The 19,898-nt window shown below is 38.3% G+C and overlaps 1 protein-coding gene across 12 annotated transcripts in view; it reads left to right on the top strand.

Annotated features, from left to right (window-relative positions):
• The window catches only part of FREM1 (FRAS1 related extracellular matrix 1), a 164,745-nt gene that overhangs the window by 54,414 nt on the left and 90,433 nt on the right, over nt 1-19,898 (top strand). For 10 of the 12 annotated variants that reach the window (XR_005366776.1, XR_005366777.1, XM_038552420.1 and 7 more), the window contains 7 exons: nt 4,025-4,369; nt 4,990-5,132; nt 11,918-12,111; nt 12,846-12,936; nt 14,403-14,570; nt 17,064-17,272; nt 19,782-19,875. Coding sequence is in view for 9 of the 12 variants with exons in the window: in XM_038552420.1 (XP_038408348.1) it covers nt 4,025-4,369; nt 4,990-5,132; nt 11,918-12,111; nt 12,846-12,936; nt 14,403-14,570; nt 17,064-17,272; nt 19,782-19,875 (1,244 nt within the window). In the remaining 3 variants the exon portion in view is untranslated. Of the gene's footprint in view, nt 1-4,024; nt 4,370-4,989; nt 5,133-11,917; nt 12,299-12,845; nt 12,937-14,402; nt 14,571-17,063; nt 17,273-19,781; nt 19,876-19,898 lie in introns of those variants that run through there. The other 2 variants (XR_005366778.1, XM_038552427.1) reach the window with 2 other exon arrangements.

Below are 19,898 nucleotides of genomic sequence, written 5' to 3'. Positions count from 1 at the left end.
GGTTATGGGTCTGTTCAAATTTTCTATTTCTTTCTGTTTCAGTTTTGGCAGTTTGTATGTTTCTAGGAATTTGTCCATTTCTTCCAGATTGCTGTTTGTTGGCATGTAATTTTTCATAATATTCTCTTTTGATTACTTGTATTTCTGTGGTGTTGGTTATGATCACTCCTCTCTAATTTGTGATTTTATTTATTTGTGTACTTTCTATTTTCTTTTTTAATAAGTCTGGCAAGGGGCTTAACAATTTTATTAATTCTTTCAAAGAACCAGCTCCTGGTTTCGTTGATCTGTTTTACAGTGGATTTTTTGTTTGTTTGTTTCTATATCATTTATTTCCATTCTTCTACTGGCTTTAGTTGCTCTTTTAGGTTATGTATTTGAGACTTTTCTTGTTTCTTGAGAAAGGCTTATATTGTTAGATACTTCCCTCTTTTGACCACTTTCATTGCATTTCAGGCTTTAGACTGTTGTGTTTTCATTTTCACTTCTTTCCATATATTTATTTCTTCCTTAATTTCCTGTTTAACCCATTCATTCTTCAAAGGGATGTTTTTATCTCTCCATGTATTTGTAGTTTTTCTAAATTTTTTCTTGTGGTTGACTTCAAATTTCATAGTGTTGTGGTCTGAAAATATACATGATATGATCTCAATACTTTTGTAATTGTTGAGGCTGATTTGTGATCCAGTCTGTGATTTGCTCTGGAGAATGTTCCATGTGCACTCAAAAGGAATGCATATTCTGCTGCTTTAGGATGAAATGTTCTGAATATATCTGTTAAGTCCATCCAGTCCAGTATGTCATTCAAAGCCATTGTTTCCTTGTTGATTTTCTGCTTGGGTGATCTGTCCATTGCTGTAAATGGGGTATTAAAGTCCCCTATTATTATTATATTATTATCAATGAGTTTCTTTATGTTATTAACTGATTTATGTATTTAGGTGCTTCCAAGTTGGGGGCATAAATATTTACAGTTGTTAGATCATCTTGTTGGATAGAGCCCTTAATGATGATATAGTATCCTTCTTCATCTCTTGTTACAGTCATTAATTTAAAATCTAGTTTTTCTGATGTAAGTATGGCTACTCCGGTTTCTTTTAACATCCATTAGCATGATAGATGGTTCTCCAAGATCTCACTTTCAATCTGCAGGTTACTTTTGGTCTAAAATGAGTCTCTTGTAGGCAGCATATAGGTGGATCTTGTTTTTTTTTTTTTTTTTTTTTTTTAGATTTTATTTATTTATTAATGAGAGACACAGAGAGAGAGAGAAAGAGAGAGAGAGGCAGAGACACAGGCACAGGGAGAAGCAGGCTCCATGCAGGGAGCCCGATGTGGGACCCATCCCGTGTCTCCAGGATCACACCCTGGGCCAAAGGCAGTGCTAAACCGCTGAGCCACCTGGGCTGCCCGGATATTGTTTTTTTAGTACATTCTGATACCCTGTGTCTTCTGATTGGAGCATTTAGTCCATTTATATTCAGAGTGGTTTTTGATAGATTTGAATTTATTTATATTTATATTGTATTATAAATCCATTGTATTACCTGTACAATTGGTGTTTCTGGAGATTGTCTCTATTCCTTTCTAGTCTTTGTTGCTTTTGGTCATTCTTTCCTACTCAAAGAGTCCCCTTTAGTATTTCTTGCAGGGTTGGTTTAGTGGTCATGAACTCCCATAGTTTTTGTTTGTCTGGGAAACTCTATCTCTCCTCTATTCTGAATGACAGCTTTGCTGGATAAAGTATTCTTGGCTGCATATTTTTCTCATTCAGGATGTTGAATATATCATGATACTTTATTCTGGCCTGCCAGATTTCTGTGGAGAGATCTGCTGTGAACCTGATTTGTCTTCTCTTATAGTTAGGGATTTCTTTTCCCTTGCTGCTTTCAGGATTCTTTTCTTATCTCTGTATTTTGCAGATTTTAGATGATATATCTTGGTGTTGGCTTGCTTTTGTTGATTTTGATGGGAGTTTTGGTACCTCCTGGATTTGGATATCTCTTTCCTCCCCCAGATTAGGGAAGTTTTTAGCTATAATTTGTTCAAATTAGCCTTCTGTCTTAGGCCTCATTTCTAAATGAATTGTCATGTCTAGAAAATCTGGGGATCTTGAAGGCATTAGCGTCTGTGTTAGGATGCTCACATCAGTGGATGACTATTTATTTATTTATTGAAGGGGCAGGGGGAGAGGGAGAAAAAGAACCTCAGGCAGACTCCCCACTGAATGTGAGTCCATTGCAGGGCTCAATCCCAGGACCTTGAGATCCTCATCTGAATCAAAATCAAGTGTCAGACTCTTAACTGACTCAGCTATCCAGATGCCTCTGGATGACCTTTTATGAGTAGCATCTCGTGCTTGGCTCATCATTTAAATCTCAGATCTCCTTCTAAATATATGCTTAAACTGATGATCTTATCCCAGTTGGAAGACAAAATATTTCCCTGATTCACAAAATTGTGATGAGAAACAGAAAAACTTTGCTTTTTTAATACTTGGTAATCATTCTGATATTATATTGTTAGTAGCATTGTGTTATTATGTTAACTGTGTTATAATTATAAGGATGGTAGTTAACAAGGTATTAGCCCTAATAAAAATAATATTCATATCATATGATAATATAGTCCATTTCTTGTAGTGAGCTTAGAGGAATTAATTCAATTATACTCTTGGTATTCCTAAGTATAAAACAGAAAGAGAGCTCTTATTTATTATCATTTGTAATTGGGAATTCTGAAATAAAAAATAAAATGATAAATTCTCTTGCCCAATCCCAGGAAAGTAGGAGGTCAGCATAAGCCTGGGTGTATCAATTAGGGTGGATATTCAGCTGCATGGAATGGAAACCCATTTTCCATTTTAAATAACCCAGTTATTTAAAAATTCAAGAGTTATTTTCCTCATGTGACAAATTTGCCCAGAGGTAGGCATTCTAGATCCATGATTCCAGGACCTCTTTCTGCTCTGACAGTGGTCACCGGATGGTGCCTATATCTCCAGACTTTGGGTCTGCATTCTAGGAAGGAAGAAGGAGAAGGGACAAGTTACGTCAATTAATTTACTTTCTTTAATAACTTTTTGCTGGAACCTGATACGTGGGTTCCGCTTAAATCTACCAAGTCACGTACTACCTCCTAGATGGAATGAAGTGTGGGAACCTGAGTATTTTTAAATGATCATAATGCTATTCCAAATAAAACTAGAGTCTGATACTGGTGAAAAATCAGAAAGTGACTACTGAGCAAGTAACCTGTAGTATCTATTATACAAATGTTTAATCACTTATTCCAGTGAGGGCTTTAAAACAGTATGAGGAGTATACTGGGGCACCTGCCATCAAGAATTGTAATCATTTATGCAGAGTGAAGCAATGTTTATTAATACTGTAGAAATGAAGAGTAGAGTGGTAGCCCATGATGATGTTGTGGCTCAGAGGAGGTAGAAAATAGTACTAATATTTTTTTTCTTTGTCCTAGATACTGTACAAAGCATTATACATACTCTACCTTCTATTAGCTTTATGAAATGAGGTACAATTATTATTCCCACTTTACAAATGGAGAACTTGAGATTTAGATAACTTGACCTGTCTAAGGTGTTGTACCTAAAAAGTGACTGAACTGGGATTTGAACCTGGGCCATTTGATATCAGAGCTCTAGCTCTTGGTCAATAAGCAAGTGATTCTCAAACTTTAGCATGTGTTAGACTCTTCAGGAGGTTTGGTAAAATACAGATTGCTGGAGCTCACCTCCAGAACTTGGCATTTCTAATGACTTCCCAGATGGTACTGCTGCTCCTGGTTCGAAATTGCCCATCTAAGTAGTGCTGCCATGTAGGATGATAACAATGAGTTTGATAATAATTAACATATTTTGTAGGCTTACTGTTCTTTAGGTTCTCTCATCCTTACTAGGGAATATGAGATATGTATGATTGTCCCTGTTTTATAGATGCTTTCACTACAGCTGCTCCTTCTGCACCCCTCATTCAGTCAGCTCCATCTCTGCTCTCTCCATCAGGCGGCAAAGGATTTCTCTTCACTGTGGCTGACCTTCAGGCTGGAGTTGTTCGCTATCATCATGATGATAGTGACTCCACCAAAGATTTTGTGATCTTCAGGATATTCGATGGCCATCACAGCATCCGCCATAAGTTTCCCATCAACATTTTGCCCAAAGATGACAGTCCCCCATTTCTCATAAGCAATGTTGTGATTGAACTGGAGGAAGGGCAGACCATACTGATCCAGAGTTCTATGCTGAGAGCATCAGACATGGACTCCAGTGATGACTACATCTATTTTAATATCACGAAACCTCCTCAGGCTGGAGAGATCATGAAGAAGCCAGGGCCAGGACTGATAGGTAAGTTTTGAATAAAGAATTTTGGTGTCAGAATTTGTACAAGGGTGGACATCAAGTTTATGAGGTAAGATATTCCCATTTTATGGATGGGAAGCCTGATACTTAGAAAAGTTAAATTGATCTATTCAAATTTGTGCATCTAGCAAGTTCCAGAGCTGAACCTCAAGGTAACCATTACCCTATGAAAAATTAAGTCTGCCAAGCACGATGATAGAACAAATAAGTTTGAAGAGAAGTGTTTGGCCTCTTCTAAATTATTGATAAAATAATTTCACAAATAACATTTGTTTATGCTTTATTAGAATAATTTCATAGCGTAATTTCAAGACTACTTGAAGTAGTCAGGAATAACAAAATAGGTATCAAGTATTAGTGTTATTTAAGAATGTTTCTTAAAAATATTTTTGTAATGCTAATTTTTCTACCTTTTTTAAGGCAGGTGTAGCAACTTTAATTTTTCTACTTATTATTTATAAGCTTTGTTAGAAGTATTTATGAAGATTTCTGGGATACATACACCATGGTAGGCAGAGAACCCTTTGGAAACAGGTCCAGTATCTTTTTACCCCAATATCTGAAAGATTGTTACAAAAGTATGTGGTGTTTTGTGGACCCAATAGGCTATCCTGTCCCTGGCTTCCTTCAGAGGGATCTATTTAATGGCATCATTTACTATCGTCACTTTGGTGGAGAGGTCTTTGAAGACTCTTTTGAATTTGTCCTGTGGGACAGCCATGAACCTCCAAATTTCTCAGTGCCACAGGTAAGAGGCCATCTCTGAATACTATCCTTAAGTATTATCCACAGATGTCCATTCTGGGAGGTGTCTTTTTTTTTCATTCTGGGAGGTGTCTTTTTTTTCATTCTGGGAGGTGTTATTAGAAACTACATAAAAGCAGGTTTTGAGGTTCAAAGTTGAGAAGCAATGGATTCAACAAGATTAAGTCAATTTCTTTGCAACAAGACTTCTCTACCATTTTCTTTCCTAATAAGTCTTGTCAATTATTGTACTTGTAAATTATTGTATTTGTAAATATTGCATTTGTAAGTTCTTTGTCAAAACTCCATGTATGCAATTTCTCAAAATCATTTCACCATGGGGCTCTTTTATACAGAATAGACTCCCAGAATTTGCTGACCTTATAACATGAAGAAAACACTGGCATTTTGTGTGTAGTGGTTACAGTATAGTCTCTGAAGTTACACTGCCCGTGTTTCTCTCCTGTCCTTGACCCTAGCTAACTGATTGACCTGTTCCTCAGTTTCCTCATCCTTAAAATAGATAAGAATACAACTTCCTTATAGAACAATTGTGAGGGTAAGTGAGATAATCACATATAAAGTACTGAGAAGTTTCTGGCACATGGCAAGTGCTCAATAGATAAATGAGCTTTTGAAGAACTGTAAGTTTTGTTGATTCTGAAAAACTAGAAGTTTTACCACCACTCAAGTATATCATATACGTATATAGGATGCAGAAATAAGTATAAGGAGGCATTCTCATATAGAAATTACAAATTACAGAATATGGAGTTAGCATTGGATCTGGACAACTATAAACTATAAAAGAGTAGGCTCCATGCAAAGAGAGGATGACTGGTGGTAGGGATGGAAAAAGACAGTTGAAAATAAGTGATCACTTACTATACATGGTTCTTTTTGCTAGGTATTTTATACCTATGATCTTGGAAGGTGGCATGTATAGAGACCTAAGCAAATCTAGGACCAGCCCTAGAATGATTTTTTTAAAAGATTTGTTTGTTTATTTTAGAGTGGGAGAGGGCTAGAGGGAGAGGGAGAAGGAGGAAGCAGACTCCCCGCTGGGTGGGGAGCCTGATGCAGGGCTCCATCTCACGACCTTGAGATCATGACTTGAGCTGAAGTCAAGAGTCAGAGGTTTAGGGGGATCCCTGGGTGGCTCAGGGCGTGATCCTAGAGTTCCAAGATCGAGTCCCACATCGGGCTCCCTGCATGGAGCCTGCTTCTCCCTCCGCCTGTGTCTCTGCCCCTCTCTTTCTCTTTATCTCTCTGTCTCTGTCTCTGTGTCTCTCATGAATTAAAAAAAAAAAAACTTAAAAAAAAAAGAGTCGGAGGTTTAACAGACCAAGCCACTCAGGTGCCCCTCTAAAATGATTTCTTAAAGCATGTATCCCTATTGGGTATATAATGCTTCTCATAATATCACAGTCACCCACATTAGCTGCTACATAGGTTATTGAGCTATTTTTATCTGTTTGCCAAAACAAAGGGATACAAAAAAGGACAGTCAGGAAGAATCACACCAGAGAGCACAGAAACTAAAGGAACTAGGTGATCCCTGGAAAGAGAATGGAGAATGAATGAGAAAATTCTTAATTCCTCTGCATATTGAATTGATTCTTTTACGAATAACAACTCTCTTTTTTCATCAATGTATTATTGCCATTTCTAGATTGCATTTTTGCTTGAGACCTTAGTTGACTTGATAATCGCAAATGGCTACTACTAACAGGATTTATTTTTAAAATCTCCTATTGTATCTATACAAACTGATCTGTTTCTTTTTTTTTTTTTAACTGATCTGTTTCTGACTAGAATACCATATCACTTTTAGCAGACTATGTGTCCTTTAAAAAACTGAAAGCTCAGGACTTCTTTTTCCTTTTCTGCTATTATCTATTTTATACATCATAGGTATAGATTTACTTATATTTATCTCATATTTATAGATCAAATGGAGATGTGAAATCTTTCTATAATAAGATAATGAAAACCTTATTGAATGAGAATATTTCTAAATCTTGGCAAATAAGTCAGACCAAACTCTCTAGATACAGTTACAAGTTTATTCCCTATGATGGATGGATTTCTAAAGAAAAGGTCATAATTATGTTTTTTTTTCCTTTGGTTTCATCTTCATAATCTGTGTTGAGAAAGAGATACAGAGAGAGATAGAATCTATGAATTTGCTGTAAGAATCAAAGAGTCAGCCACATTCTTGTAACTGAGGATAATTAAAACCTGTTAATACAGTGGCAGAGTGTTTGGTGGCATTCCTCTGGCATCCATCCCCTCCCCCCCACTTCTGATTAGTGACAGCTTTAGCTTAGTCCTTCTCCAGACTATGAACCTACTTTTAGCTATAACATCACTTGTTCCAGGAATCCTTCTCTGATGCCCCTCATTCCATAACTCCCCCAGGCTGGGTCAGGTTGCCCTTTAATATGATCCAATATCAAATAACCATAATGTGAGGCCATTCATTATTTGTCTTATTGGATCAGCTGTGAGCTTATTGATGGCAGGAATCACAAATTATCTCTGCATCTTCAGACTTTGGTATCAGACTCAAAGTAGAACCTCAAGAATTGTTTTATTGTGTGTGTGCCAAAATGAACTCTGATTCTTTCCATTTTTATCAAAAGTAAGAGAATATAAGAAGATTGAAACATTTGGTAGGAACTGGGGAGGGAGTAACATAGGGAGGGAATAAGTATAAAGCTTTATTCTTCAGAGTTTCTAGGAATTAGTATGTGCACAGCAACAAAACAAGTATTTTGTGTATGTGTGCTGGTAAATGTTTTTGTATTGTAAACCCCCAATATCATCATCAAAATTCTAATTTTTAAGAAACTTACATGATCAAAATTTAGTCTACTTGATGATTTCATCTTCAATTTGTACAAGTATGTAGTCATGTCTTACAGATAGAAATTCAGCAAAACCTGTAAAATAGTCAACAAAATCTGCAATCCACCATTAACTGAAAGTCCAGATAAAAAAGGTTGCATGATGGGAGCTTTTGTGATCAGAAGGTACTGTGCTCACCAGCAATTAAAGTAGGGCCCGAGATTGCTTAAGCCACACTGTTGGAAAACTTTGTTTTACAGAGACAGAAAGCAAAGATATCCTCAGGTGAGACACAATGCACATAAAGCAGGAAAGAAGTTATGTAAGCAGAGATGCCCTTTCCGTCCTCTCATCCTCTACTGAGCACTCTTCTATGAGGTTGACTGACACATCAACAGTATATCTACACATTAGCAGGAAAACCTTTCCCTCTTTCTATTTTGGTTGTCATTACTGTCATCAAATAAAGCCTCACGCACTCAATGTTTTTTGAAAAATATTCTCTTCTTTCTCTTTCTTACTAGAGGCCTTTATAGGGTTTAAGTTGTAAGAGATCTTAAACCAGGAGAAAGTGATATTAGAAGTAAAGTGGGATGGATGAAGGGATGGGTGAACTAGGTGATGGGGATTAAGGAGTGTACGTGTTGTGATGAGCACCAGATGATTAAAATAAAAACTTAAAAACAAAGTAAAATGGATAATGCAAAATAAGGATAGATGAGAGAAACAGAAAGAGCACTAAGAAACTGGGGAAGAAAGGAAGCGGGTACCACAAAGTCCTGTGAGTCAAGTGAAAGGAAGCAACTGGATGTGACTAGATGAGAGAACAGGCACGCAGGGCAAGGGCATTTGTCAGAAGTCAGACTGGAAAATGAGGTGGGTAAAACTAACATTGATAGTAGTTCCTGGGACTGAGAAATAGCACTGGATAATCTCAACAGAAGATACAAGATAAAAGAATCAGGCAAGAATCAAAACTGAGACAAAAAGATCAAAAACCCAGTCTTGTAAGAAAGTCAGATACTAGCTGTTGGAGTACCATATATTGAGTCTGATTCTGAGGGTCAAGGTCAGGCTTTGTTATTTTGTATACTGATTTATCACTTTATATTCAAATTCTCTCTAAGACTATTTGCAGGTGCCTATGGCCATAAATAGACTGGAGGGATGTAGGAGCCAGCAGCAAGAGCTGAGCGGTTGGACACTAGTTTTTCACTGTTTGGGAATGGGTGTTCAATAATGTCTTTTTTATAACCAAATTTCAGTACAATGAGAATTCTTTATTTCTCTATGGAGCTTGTTAAAATAGGATTTTTCTTACCCACAGACACACATACAATAATTGTTTAAACATGCATAAATATGTAAAGATACATCAACTTAAGTGATCATAAAGCATGTTGAAAAATGTGCCCACCAAGAATTACTACAGGGGTATAAAAAAGCATGCTTGTACATTCTTTTTACACAAAGAACACATTGGAGAATAAATTAGCATGGAAAATGGTCTCTTTGAAGGCACAATAACTATTGTTTCCATATTAAATCCAGTTTTTCAATTAAGTGGAGCCTCGCTGATGCACACTATGGCTGGGAGGTCCCATAGAGAATTTCTGAACTTTGTAGATTAGCAAAAAACTATAATTGGAAAAAAATTGTGACACAGACTCCAGGAGACTGGAGAAATGACTGTCATTGTGTTCTTTTATTTTAATAACTGGTTCTAGTTTTTAATTATCGAAATACTTCATAATGGAGTAGTAAATATTTTGTGTGCTTTTGTAGCAGTAAAGAAGGATGAAGACAGGGAATTAATTAATTGAGCACCTACTACCAGGTACTTATTCACTGTGCTACTAGAGAGAAAAACTCAGCTCCAAAGGAGTTAAATTATTTGCCTGATGGCGCATAGCTTGTCGGTGGCTGAGCTGATGTCCCAGGCTTTATCATTGCAAGAGCTTAACCATGTTTTAGTTATTGCTTTGTACATAAATTTAAAAAGGAATTTTCTTCATTTTCAAATTAAGTATTGTGAACACCATTATTGTAGAAAAACTGGCATTGCTGATGTGTGCTTTGGTAACAATATTAAAATAATTAGAAGCAGGGTAAGAATACTCTTATGCATCAAGCTGTGCAAAGATCCATGATGCCAAACAAACGTCCCATTTTGAGAGAGAGTTAGTAATTGCTTTCTCACAACCAGTCATGGATTATTGTAAAAAAAAAAAAAAAAGATAAATGTGATGATAAAATCTGTTTGGCAAAGTTGCCGTATCCTCTTACATGATCCCAAACCTGTGAGCATGATTTTAAGAATTTTAGAAGTCACAGATAGGGCATGTTGGCTGAGTTAGCAAACATGGATGAAGTATCTTCTCCTTACAAAATACCATGCCAGTTGTTGTATAGCAACCAAAATGAACATAATATTTATTGAGCACCTACTGTGTGCCAGACATTTTATCCATATAGTGATATTTGACCCTCATAACAACTCTGCGGTGGTTGTTACACTTAACTACCCAATAAAATCGACACTCAAAAAAGTTGAGTGACTTGTTCAAGGTTAAGAGCTACTAAGTGGTATACTCTGCATTTCAACTGTCTGTCCACTGACAAATCCCACATGGTTTGCAGTATACTATGATTCTCCCTTTGTGGACGTTTCAGCCTAGAAGAGACAGACATGTGAACTACTAATACTACCAGACAATGAAATAATAATATTTGTTGAGGGATAAACAAAATTCAGAAACAATTCCAACTGAGAAATTGAGCAAAGTTGTTTTTTTAAAGATTCATTTATTTTAGAGAGAGAGAGAGGGAGAGGAGGTGGGGGGAGAGAGAGAGCACACATGCATGCATGTGTGTGAGGAGGGGAGGATGAGGCATGGAGGGAGACTCAAGCAGACTCCCCATTGAGCATGGAGCCTGATGTGGGGCTCAGTCTCATGACCTGGAAACCATGATCTGAGCTGAAAGCAAGAGTCTGAGGTGTAACGCACTGAGCCACTCAGGTGCCCTGAGAAATTGGGCAAAGTTTTAAGAGCCCTGAAAGGTAAGAGAGCCTCAAGTTTTGGGAGAAAGCAGGAGAAAAGCTTTGCAGATTGAAGAAACAGCATGGTCCAGATCGTAGAGGCCTGCTTGAGAACTACAACCTGATACCTTATGTGCATCTAGACTCCTGGGTTAGCATCAGAAGGTGGTAAAAGATGAAGTTGAAAAATGAGTGTGTCTAAACTGTGGAGGTCCCAGGTGCTATGCTGAGGAGTTTGAACAATTTAATCCTTCCTGAGTGGTGGCTTAGGCTTTTGAGGAGATGAATGACTGATTTGACTTGCAATTTTCTTTTAAAAGAGGTATGTAAAGTCTAGATTCGGTCTGGTAGTTAGGGTTCACAGGAAGGTGTTGCAATAACGTAGGGAAGAAATGACGAGAGCTGGAGCTAGACCAGTAAGAGTGGGAATGACAGTTGTGGAGGGAGCAGAAAGTGGTCATGGTATAGGAAATTTTGTTAGCAGACACTCTGGGCCTTGGAGATGTGTTATGGGTCAGTGGAGAAGGAGGAACCAAAAGTTATGACAAGGATTCTAGGATCAATGACTGAGTGGAAGGTGGTAGCAAAAGAAAGCACAGTTTGTTGGTAGGAGGGAGAAATAGAAGTAAAATCGGGACCCTGTTATGTGCCTGTTCCCTAGCATTAGTGACTGCATTAACTGTAGTTGTGATAATTATATTCTTAAAACATAACACAAAATGGGTAAGAATGTTCTATTTTTGGACCATGTTCTTATTAGCTCCTGAATCATTTCAGGGGAAGTATATTATAAATGGGAGTTTTTGAAAAGCATCTTCACCATGACTGGGTGATTGTGGGGTGTTTTCTTTGGTGTCCTTTGGTATTTCAAATTAATGGCACAGATCATTTCTTTCCAGGTGGTGACCATCCATATCACTCCAGTGGATGACCAACTTCCAAAGGAGGCTCCTGGAGTTTCTCGGCATTTGGTTGTCAAGGAAACTGAGGTGGCCTACATAACTAAGAAACATCTACATTTTATAGATACAGAATATAACAGGGAGCTTCTCTACACGATAACGACACCTCCGTTTTTCTCTTTCGGCCACAGGTATCTCTTGAGAAGTCATCACCTGGGCTATTTGTTGAGGGTTGTGTCCAAGGATTGAGTCGCAAGTGTCCATATACAGTACTGTGATTAAATTGCTCTGTTGATCAGACATGAATTTGTGTTCAATTCCACATTTACTGTAATCTCAAACTTATCTCATACCTCCCTTCAAAAGCTGTATTAATTGGTAAGTGACCTGCCACTTGTAGTGTCTTCAGCTTAGGTAAGCTTAAAGCAATCTTTAATCTTTTTTTCATACAACATTTCTTTCTTTTGTAAAGAGCATGTTATTTTTGTCTTTTTAATAAAATTTATTGAATCTTCATAACACTATTTTCAGATATTACAGGCCACAAAATGGTCATATTCTCTAATCTCAATTAGAAAAGTGGCATGAATATACCTGAGGCTTGTGTCATGTACATGATAGCAAGGAAACATTTTTTTTTTTAGGATGAGAAGAAGCAAGGAAACATTTTTTAGGCTGAGAAGAACAATTTCTTTTCATGAGATCAAAGTAGAAAATTCTGTACATACTTTCTGCAGTCATGAGAATGACATTGATGATTCTGGACTGAAGGCTAGAACCCCCCAACAGGAAAGGAGAATATGAAGATTTTGATTTTCTCTTACAATGGGCTTTTTTAGCTTTAGAAAATTTGGTTGTGGGCTATTTGACTGAATGTTTCTTGCTTGGAAAATTAGCTGATGTGTCCTTCTGTATTTCTCTCTAGACATCTGGATGCTGGGAAATTAATTATGGTGGATAGCATTTCAAAGCTAACTAAAAATTCTGCAGCCCGAGGGCTGAGATCATTCACTCAGGTATGATGCTATGCTAAAATCTTGACAAACGTGATGGAGGTGTCTTCTGAGAGAAGGGATGGCACTCCTAGTGTTGCACTTGAGAATGTTGGCCTTTGACATCTGTCAAAAGCATCAAATGCCTCATGTCTACTTCTTCCTGCTTCCATATATTTGTTAAGCATGTGATATCTATTTGAAAATGCTTCATTGCATTGGATATGATTTCCAAATCTTATTATAACTCAACACAGCCTTTGGCTTCGTTTTATCAGCAGCAGGGCTCTGATTAACGGATCTGGTGGTGCCTAGATTTTATTCCATCACATTCAGGTCACTCAAGATCCACTGTATTAGTTTCCTAGTGCTGCCGTAGATACTACAAACTGGGTGGCTTACAACAACAGAGATTTACTGTCTCAAAGTTCTGGAGCCTGGATGTCTGAAATCAAGGTGTCTGCAGGGCCACCTTGAAACCCTGTAGTGAAAGCCTTCCTTGTCTCCTCCTTAGACTTTTGGATCACCACCCCAGTCTGCTTCTGTTATCCTATGGCCATCTTTTCTCTGTGTGTCTCTCTCTTCTTCTGTGGACACGAGTTACATTCCATGAAGGGCTCACCCTTCCGTGTGACCTTATCTTAACTACTTACAGCTGCAATAACCCCATTCCCAAATAAGGTCATATTCTGAGGTACTAGAGGTTAGGACTTTAACATATCTTTTTTTTTAAAAAAAGATTTTATTTATTTATTCATGAAAGACACATGAGAAACACAGGCAGTGAGAGAAGCAGGCTCCATGCAGGGAGCCTGACGTGGAACGTGATCCCGGGACTCCAGGATCACGCCCTGGGCTGAAGGCGGCGCTAAACCGCTGAGCCGCTCAGGGATTCCCTAACATATCTTTTTTTTTTTTTTTTTTTTTTGAGGGGAACTACTACCTTCCAAAATCCTTCACTAACCTTCTCCCTGTTCCTGTGTACTGTACCCTGAATACTCCCCCGAGAGTCACAGTAATGGTGATGAATACTTAGGCAGCAGCTACCCCTGCCCAGAGGGTTAATTCTGCCTAATTTCACTGTAGTTAGATGTTGCAAATAAGTGTGTAAACCCCATGTGCTCAGTACTAGTATTTTATTATTTTATTTATTTTAGTGATAAAGAATCGAGGCCTTGCAAGTTTAAGTACTTTGACCAATATCACACAGCTAATTTATTGCAATGCTGGGTTGAAATTCACATCCGCGGTCTTTTATAGAGTTGGCTGGCTTCAAGCGCTTGACATATTTACTTAATTCCTTTGTTCTTTTCCATCCTGGTTTTAGAAAATGTGATTTCTAAAACAGAGCTTTTTGGGATCTTCAAATTGATGATGTTGGCACTTCCAATGTTCTGTGTCAATGTGATGGCTCTTGGAGACCTAGTTCTCTGAAAGTCTCTGATCCTTGCAGATGGGTGCCCACATTTCCATCTCGATTTGCTTTGCAGCATGCTGTAAACCACATGAAAGTGGCCTACAAGCCACCCATGCAAGATATGGGCCTCAATCCAGGATATGTTCAGTTTGCATTTTCCATCAGTAACCAGCATGGAGGCACTTTGCATGGGATCTGCTTTAACATCACAATTCTTCCAGTGGACAATCAAGTTCCTAAGGTATGTACGATGTTTGATGTGAAAGACAAAAAGGAGGGAAGACCTAAAGAAAGAAAAGAAGACTCCAAGACTTATTGGAAATGCTAACTTTTCGTTAGCTATTTTATAGAACTATTTAATTTTCCAGCTACAGTGTAGGAAAAAAAGCTTTTACCTCCCCATGGGACTTTCAGTCTAAAAGGTGAGATTTTCCAGTTGCTGAATTTGGCATTATTTTCAAAGCTTTATCAAAACCTCTTTCATTTCATTTCCTTTCTGCTAAGTCTCACATGCTGATCAGGGGAAGGGGATTAAGTTATGGGTCTCTTAGCAACTGGAAGGACTTATTTGTTCTCTTTGCAGGCCAACTATATGCTCACTAATCTAAATAAGCTTTTTAATTTTTCAAATGAATTAAGATGAGTCCTTCCATCCTCTCCTATCTCAGCCTTAGTGTTGACATAAGCATTCAAGCGTTTGGGTATCTCATTAAAACTGAACTACAAAGGCGATGCTACTTTCTGCATCTGATCTGTGAGGCTGGACTTCATATTGACAGTTTGTTTCAAACCCCATTAGAGGGCTAGACTTCATTCATGTGGCTATTCCTGGACTCATTTTCCCCTCAGGAGTGGCAAGACAAAGTAAGATTACCTACATATCAGGAACAAGAGAGATGACAACCCATACATGTCTCACCCCTCTGGAAAGATGTCACCTTCCAAGTACCTACCTGGAAGACAGCCAGGAGTCCTGAGGCTCCCTTTCCGGGTCTCTCCTCCCCATCTCTACACCTGCCCAAAGCTGGAGGCTAGAGGTCTCACTCTGAAGACCAAGGGGCTTACCCAACCCACAGAACTGTTCTGATAGAGCCAAATGATACTTTTAATTAGTGAGTTGCCAACATTTACACATCAGGAAGTTTCACATCAAGTCTGAATTTCTAGCTTCACTTGAAAATTTGGAAGCTCTAGCAGCAGTGAACTCACTTGCCCCCAGCAGCAGTTGCCAGAGCTTGCTCTCCAGTCTCAAAAGGCCCCACGTAGCCCAGTGCACTCATTTACATCACTGACCTGCCCCCTCAGGCCTCTGAACTTGCAACTTTTGGCAAAAGATGCACTAAAGGTCTCACACAGAAGACAAAAGAATCCGAACTATATTCTTTTTTTTTTTTTTTTTTTTTATTTATGATAGTCACAGAGAGAGAGAGACGGGCAGAGACACAGGCAGAGGGAGAAGCAGGCTCCATGCAGGGAGCCCGACATGGGATTCGATCCCGGGTCTCCAGGATCGCGCCCTGGGCCAAAGGCAGGCGCCAAACCGCTGCGCCACCCAGGGATCCCCCGAACTATATTCTTTGATTCCTTCCCTGTCAGGGACCAGATCACATTCCCTGTGGAGGGAGTAGTTTATTATGTCTGTTAATTTGATTAGATTTTATTCAGACCGTTCTTTCTGTATATGAGATACATGCCCTGAACTAGCCCAGCATCTAAAGAAGCCAAAGCTTTTTCTAAAACAGTCATGGAGAGAAATAGTGCTTTATGCAAAGCAATCCAAACCTCTTGCTAGAGAAAAATGATTTATGGAGAGAATTAGAAATGATGAAAGGAACAGTTATCTTCCTCTTTTGAAGGTAGATGGAATAGTTATGAGGACTCAGGGCTAATGTGGCATAGTGGTTTCTTTTTCCTATAGTGTATGGGACAAATGAAATCATACCTTAGAGAACTGAGAATATTATAAATAAAGTTAAATGAGTAGCTGCAGTGAAACCAGTCATGAGTGATTGGTTTCCTGGTGTGAAATACCTGCAGATAGCTGAGTTGAGTGATAACCACTAGGTGATCATAATATGATGCTAGCAGGAAGACCCCCAAAACCTAAGCACTGGGTTTAGGCAGAGACAGAAAAGTTAGTGATGAATGAGTTGGAGCAAATTAGCATTATGCTTTTATTTTTTGAAAGTTGACCTAAAATACATTTATAATTTAAAACCACAGAATATAGCAGAATATATCCCTTGAAATATTAGCATCTTGGAGTATTAATTGATGCAACTAGAGAATCAATGAAGCTGGCAGACATGGACCTTGTTTAAAAATAATGCTCCTCTTTTAATAACAGGAGTATTATTTCTTTCTTTCTCCTCCAAACAGTAAAAATATAGGAGTAAGGCATGTGGGAAGGATGGGGGTGAAGGTAGTTGTAGGGAAAGAAGGCTCTTGTTTTATGTTTTCCTTTGCTAGTAGAAGTAATGTATTGAAGAATAGAAAGCAACTGTCTCAGGGTGGTTGGTCTCATAATTTTCGTGAGCAGGGGCTGCTTTGGGGCAGCTGTGACCTGGTGGGCAGGAGGATAGAGCAGGTCTCCAAGTGAAGGCTATGACTTCTCCTTGCTCACTTCCATTTCCTCTGCCCATCTCCTCACACCCTGCCCTTTTTATTTAATGAGCTCTGTCTTCAGTGATAGCTCATAGAACAAGGCTTCGAATGTTTTCTTCCTTCTTTTTAGGTGTTTACCAACCCCCTAAGAGTGGCTGAGGGAGCTCAATGTGTCATCAGCACAGAAAATGTTCTGATTTCTGATGTGGATACCAAACTGGACAGCATCTACCTCTCCCTACAAAGACTGCCTCAGTGTGGAAGAGTGGAGCTGGATGGATTTCCTCTAAACATAGGAGACATATTTTCTTGGGGAGACCTCCATGCCTTAAAAGTTAGGTTAGAACATTTCCTGGATCTCTTTTTTGATATGCTTTGGCCTTCATCTGGATCAGTTGTGAGGCAAAGTAAGGGAAAGAAGTTTGTTCCATTTTTTCAGGGGTACCAGCATGCCAATTAATACTTTCAAGGTTTGGTTGAAAATTAGAAATGACAATCTTTTAATTTCTCTCCAGACATTTTCTTTCCATCTGGCTTTCTCTATCGGTGGGAATTATTTTTTGAATATTTGAACAACAGGAATTAATTACCATGAATATTAATTTGCTGTAACTATACATGTCACAAGAGGTAATAGCCAAACTGAATGAATGTAGACTAAAATAATCTATATGGCTAAGCTACATAGTTGAACTCAGCTTTAAAGAAGGTCAGTTTCACAACCCTGGAAATTCTGGGATAAAAATCTGTTGATCAACATCTTTAGTGTAAATTTTTATCTCATTCTACTGAGAATGGACTTGCAAGCAAACATGTAGGGTAGGCTAGGGAGGTAGGGCATGGAGTAGTACTTGGGTCTTTGCCAGTCAAAAATCGAACAATTCACTTTTTATGGTCCAACAGCAGTTCCCCTCACCTTGAGGTTTTTCATTTCTTCTATCTACTGCAGTTCTGTAAAAAACGTTCCTACAAAATCTAGTAAAATGCCTTCTCTATAAAACAATGGAAAATACTCAAAAGCAAAGGTCAGGTAGAGATATATTAGTTGACTTATCATTTATAAGTTCAAGTTGTAAATGGGAATTTTGATCCTTCAGAAAGTATTCGGCATCAAATGCTTAATTCCACACTTGGAAGTTGACTAGGAGTTCAGATTTGTACATAGGAAGATCAATTTCATCTGAGATTTAGTTTAGTTTAGCATTCTTTATTTACAGTCTCCAGTATCTTGACCTCTTTTCACTACTCACTTCTATCCTTATTAAAATTTCATTTTTTAAGAGATCTCAGGTTTTAGCTACATGTTAGAACAAGAAGTCTGTTTAGGTAATTCTTACTAGGGAGTGAATGATGGATGGAAGAAAAAGTACTAGTATTTGCCAGCAAGGATTCTTCCATAGACTTGCATTTATGTTTTTTCCCCTAATTAATCTTTACAGTAATCAAGCCTGACATGGGAGATGGTTGTATTCTCATATTATAATTGAAGAAACTAAGAGGTTGAGGTCACTCAGTATATGGAGGAGTCTGGTTTTGTTCTGTATGACAACATAGCCATACCTTTGGATATGTATTCCTATATCCACTTGGTCCTTTTAGGGGTATTAGCATGGTAAGATAGGATTAGTACATTATCACATATCTATTTTTGATGAAAATATCAGGGATCATAGGAGGCAGTGTGTGGGAGGATACTGGGGATGGAAGGTGGACTTTCTTTGCCATTGGAATGAAATCTCAAACCTGAGTCCCTACCCAGTGTATGGGTGGGTCTAGCCCTGAGTAAAACACCTTTTAGACCTGGGATTTTTTCATATGTAAGTGTTATACATGTTTGATATATTATATTTCTTTTTTTAGATTTATCTGTTTGAGAGAGGGAGAGTATGTGTACATGAGCAGGGGGAGGAGCAGAGGGAAAAGAATAGAGAGAACCTCAGGCAGACTCCCCACTGAGTGCGAGCCCAATGCAAGGCTCAAGCCAAGAACCTTGAGATCCATGACCTGAGCTGAAATGAAGAGTCAGATGCTCAACCACTGGGCCACAAGGGCGCCCCTCAGTATACTATTTTTATGTAACTTTAAATTTCATTTCCTAGCGCTTATTTCCTATTGTGAACAAATCACTGATAAGCTAAAAATTTGGCTCAGTTCAACAGCTATTTAGAACTTACCATGTATCACTACAGTGGCTGGAGAGTAGATGAAAAGTCTTGAATTAGATAATTCCGTTATATAAAGCTTGACTGAGAATTAAAGGAAAATAGGGCTAATGCTAAGCCAAGGAAAAATATTTTTAAGTCTGGAGAGATTAGAAAATCTTTATAGATTGAGTGGAAGAGAGCTAGTAAATAGAAAAGGGAAAATGGAGGGAGAGAGGCAATAAGTAATTCATAGATTAGAGTTTTAGAGAAGAGCTGGGTAGATTGAAAGCACAAGCAGAAAGATTAGTAGGCATAAGAGGAGGGGAGAAGGGGGCTCATCGAGATTCATAGAGTGTCTTACTCTTACCTGTCTGATGTCTTCTCAGTAACCCCTGACCCCAGCCTTGTTTTACATAAGTAAGCATAACTACACCAACTGGTTCCCATTGCCATGGTGGCAACTTGAAGGGAAGGTTTTGGATTTGGGGACAAATTATGAATGCATATAACACATTCTTCCAGGGTGGAGCCATTTTTACATTCAGGGATACTTGGGTAGTTAAGTATGTGACTTCATGATTAAGCTATGTTTTTTGTTATTCATTTATTGACCATGTGGCAAAGCCATGGAAGAGCTTTTGTGTCAGGCATGCCCTACTGTCACAGTGGCCATGAGGGGATAATGGCACATATCATCCCTACAGGTATCAGCATGATGGATCTGAGATACTTCAGGATGACATATTCTTGGAGGTCACAGATGGCACGAATTCAGCAGAATTTATTCTACACATTGAGGTGGGTAGAACGTTTACTCCCTG

This window comes from Canis lupus, chromosome 11, assembly GCF_011100685.1.
Source record: "Canis lupus familiaris isolate Mischka breed German Shepherd chromosome 11, alternate assembly UU_Cfam_GSD_1.0, whole genome shotgun sequence".
Taxonomy (NCBI): domain Eukaryota; kingdom Metazoa; phylum Chordata; class Mammalia; order Carnivora; family Canidae; genus Canis; species Canis lupus.
Note: the sequence above shows the minus strand (reverse complement) of the source record. Positions and strands in the feature narration are given on the sequence as shown.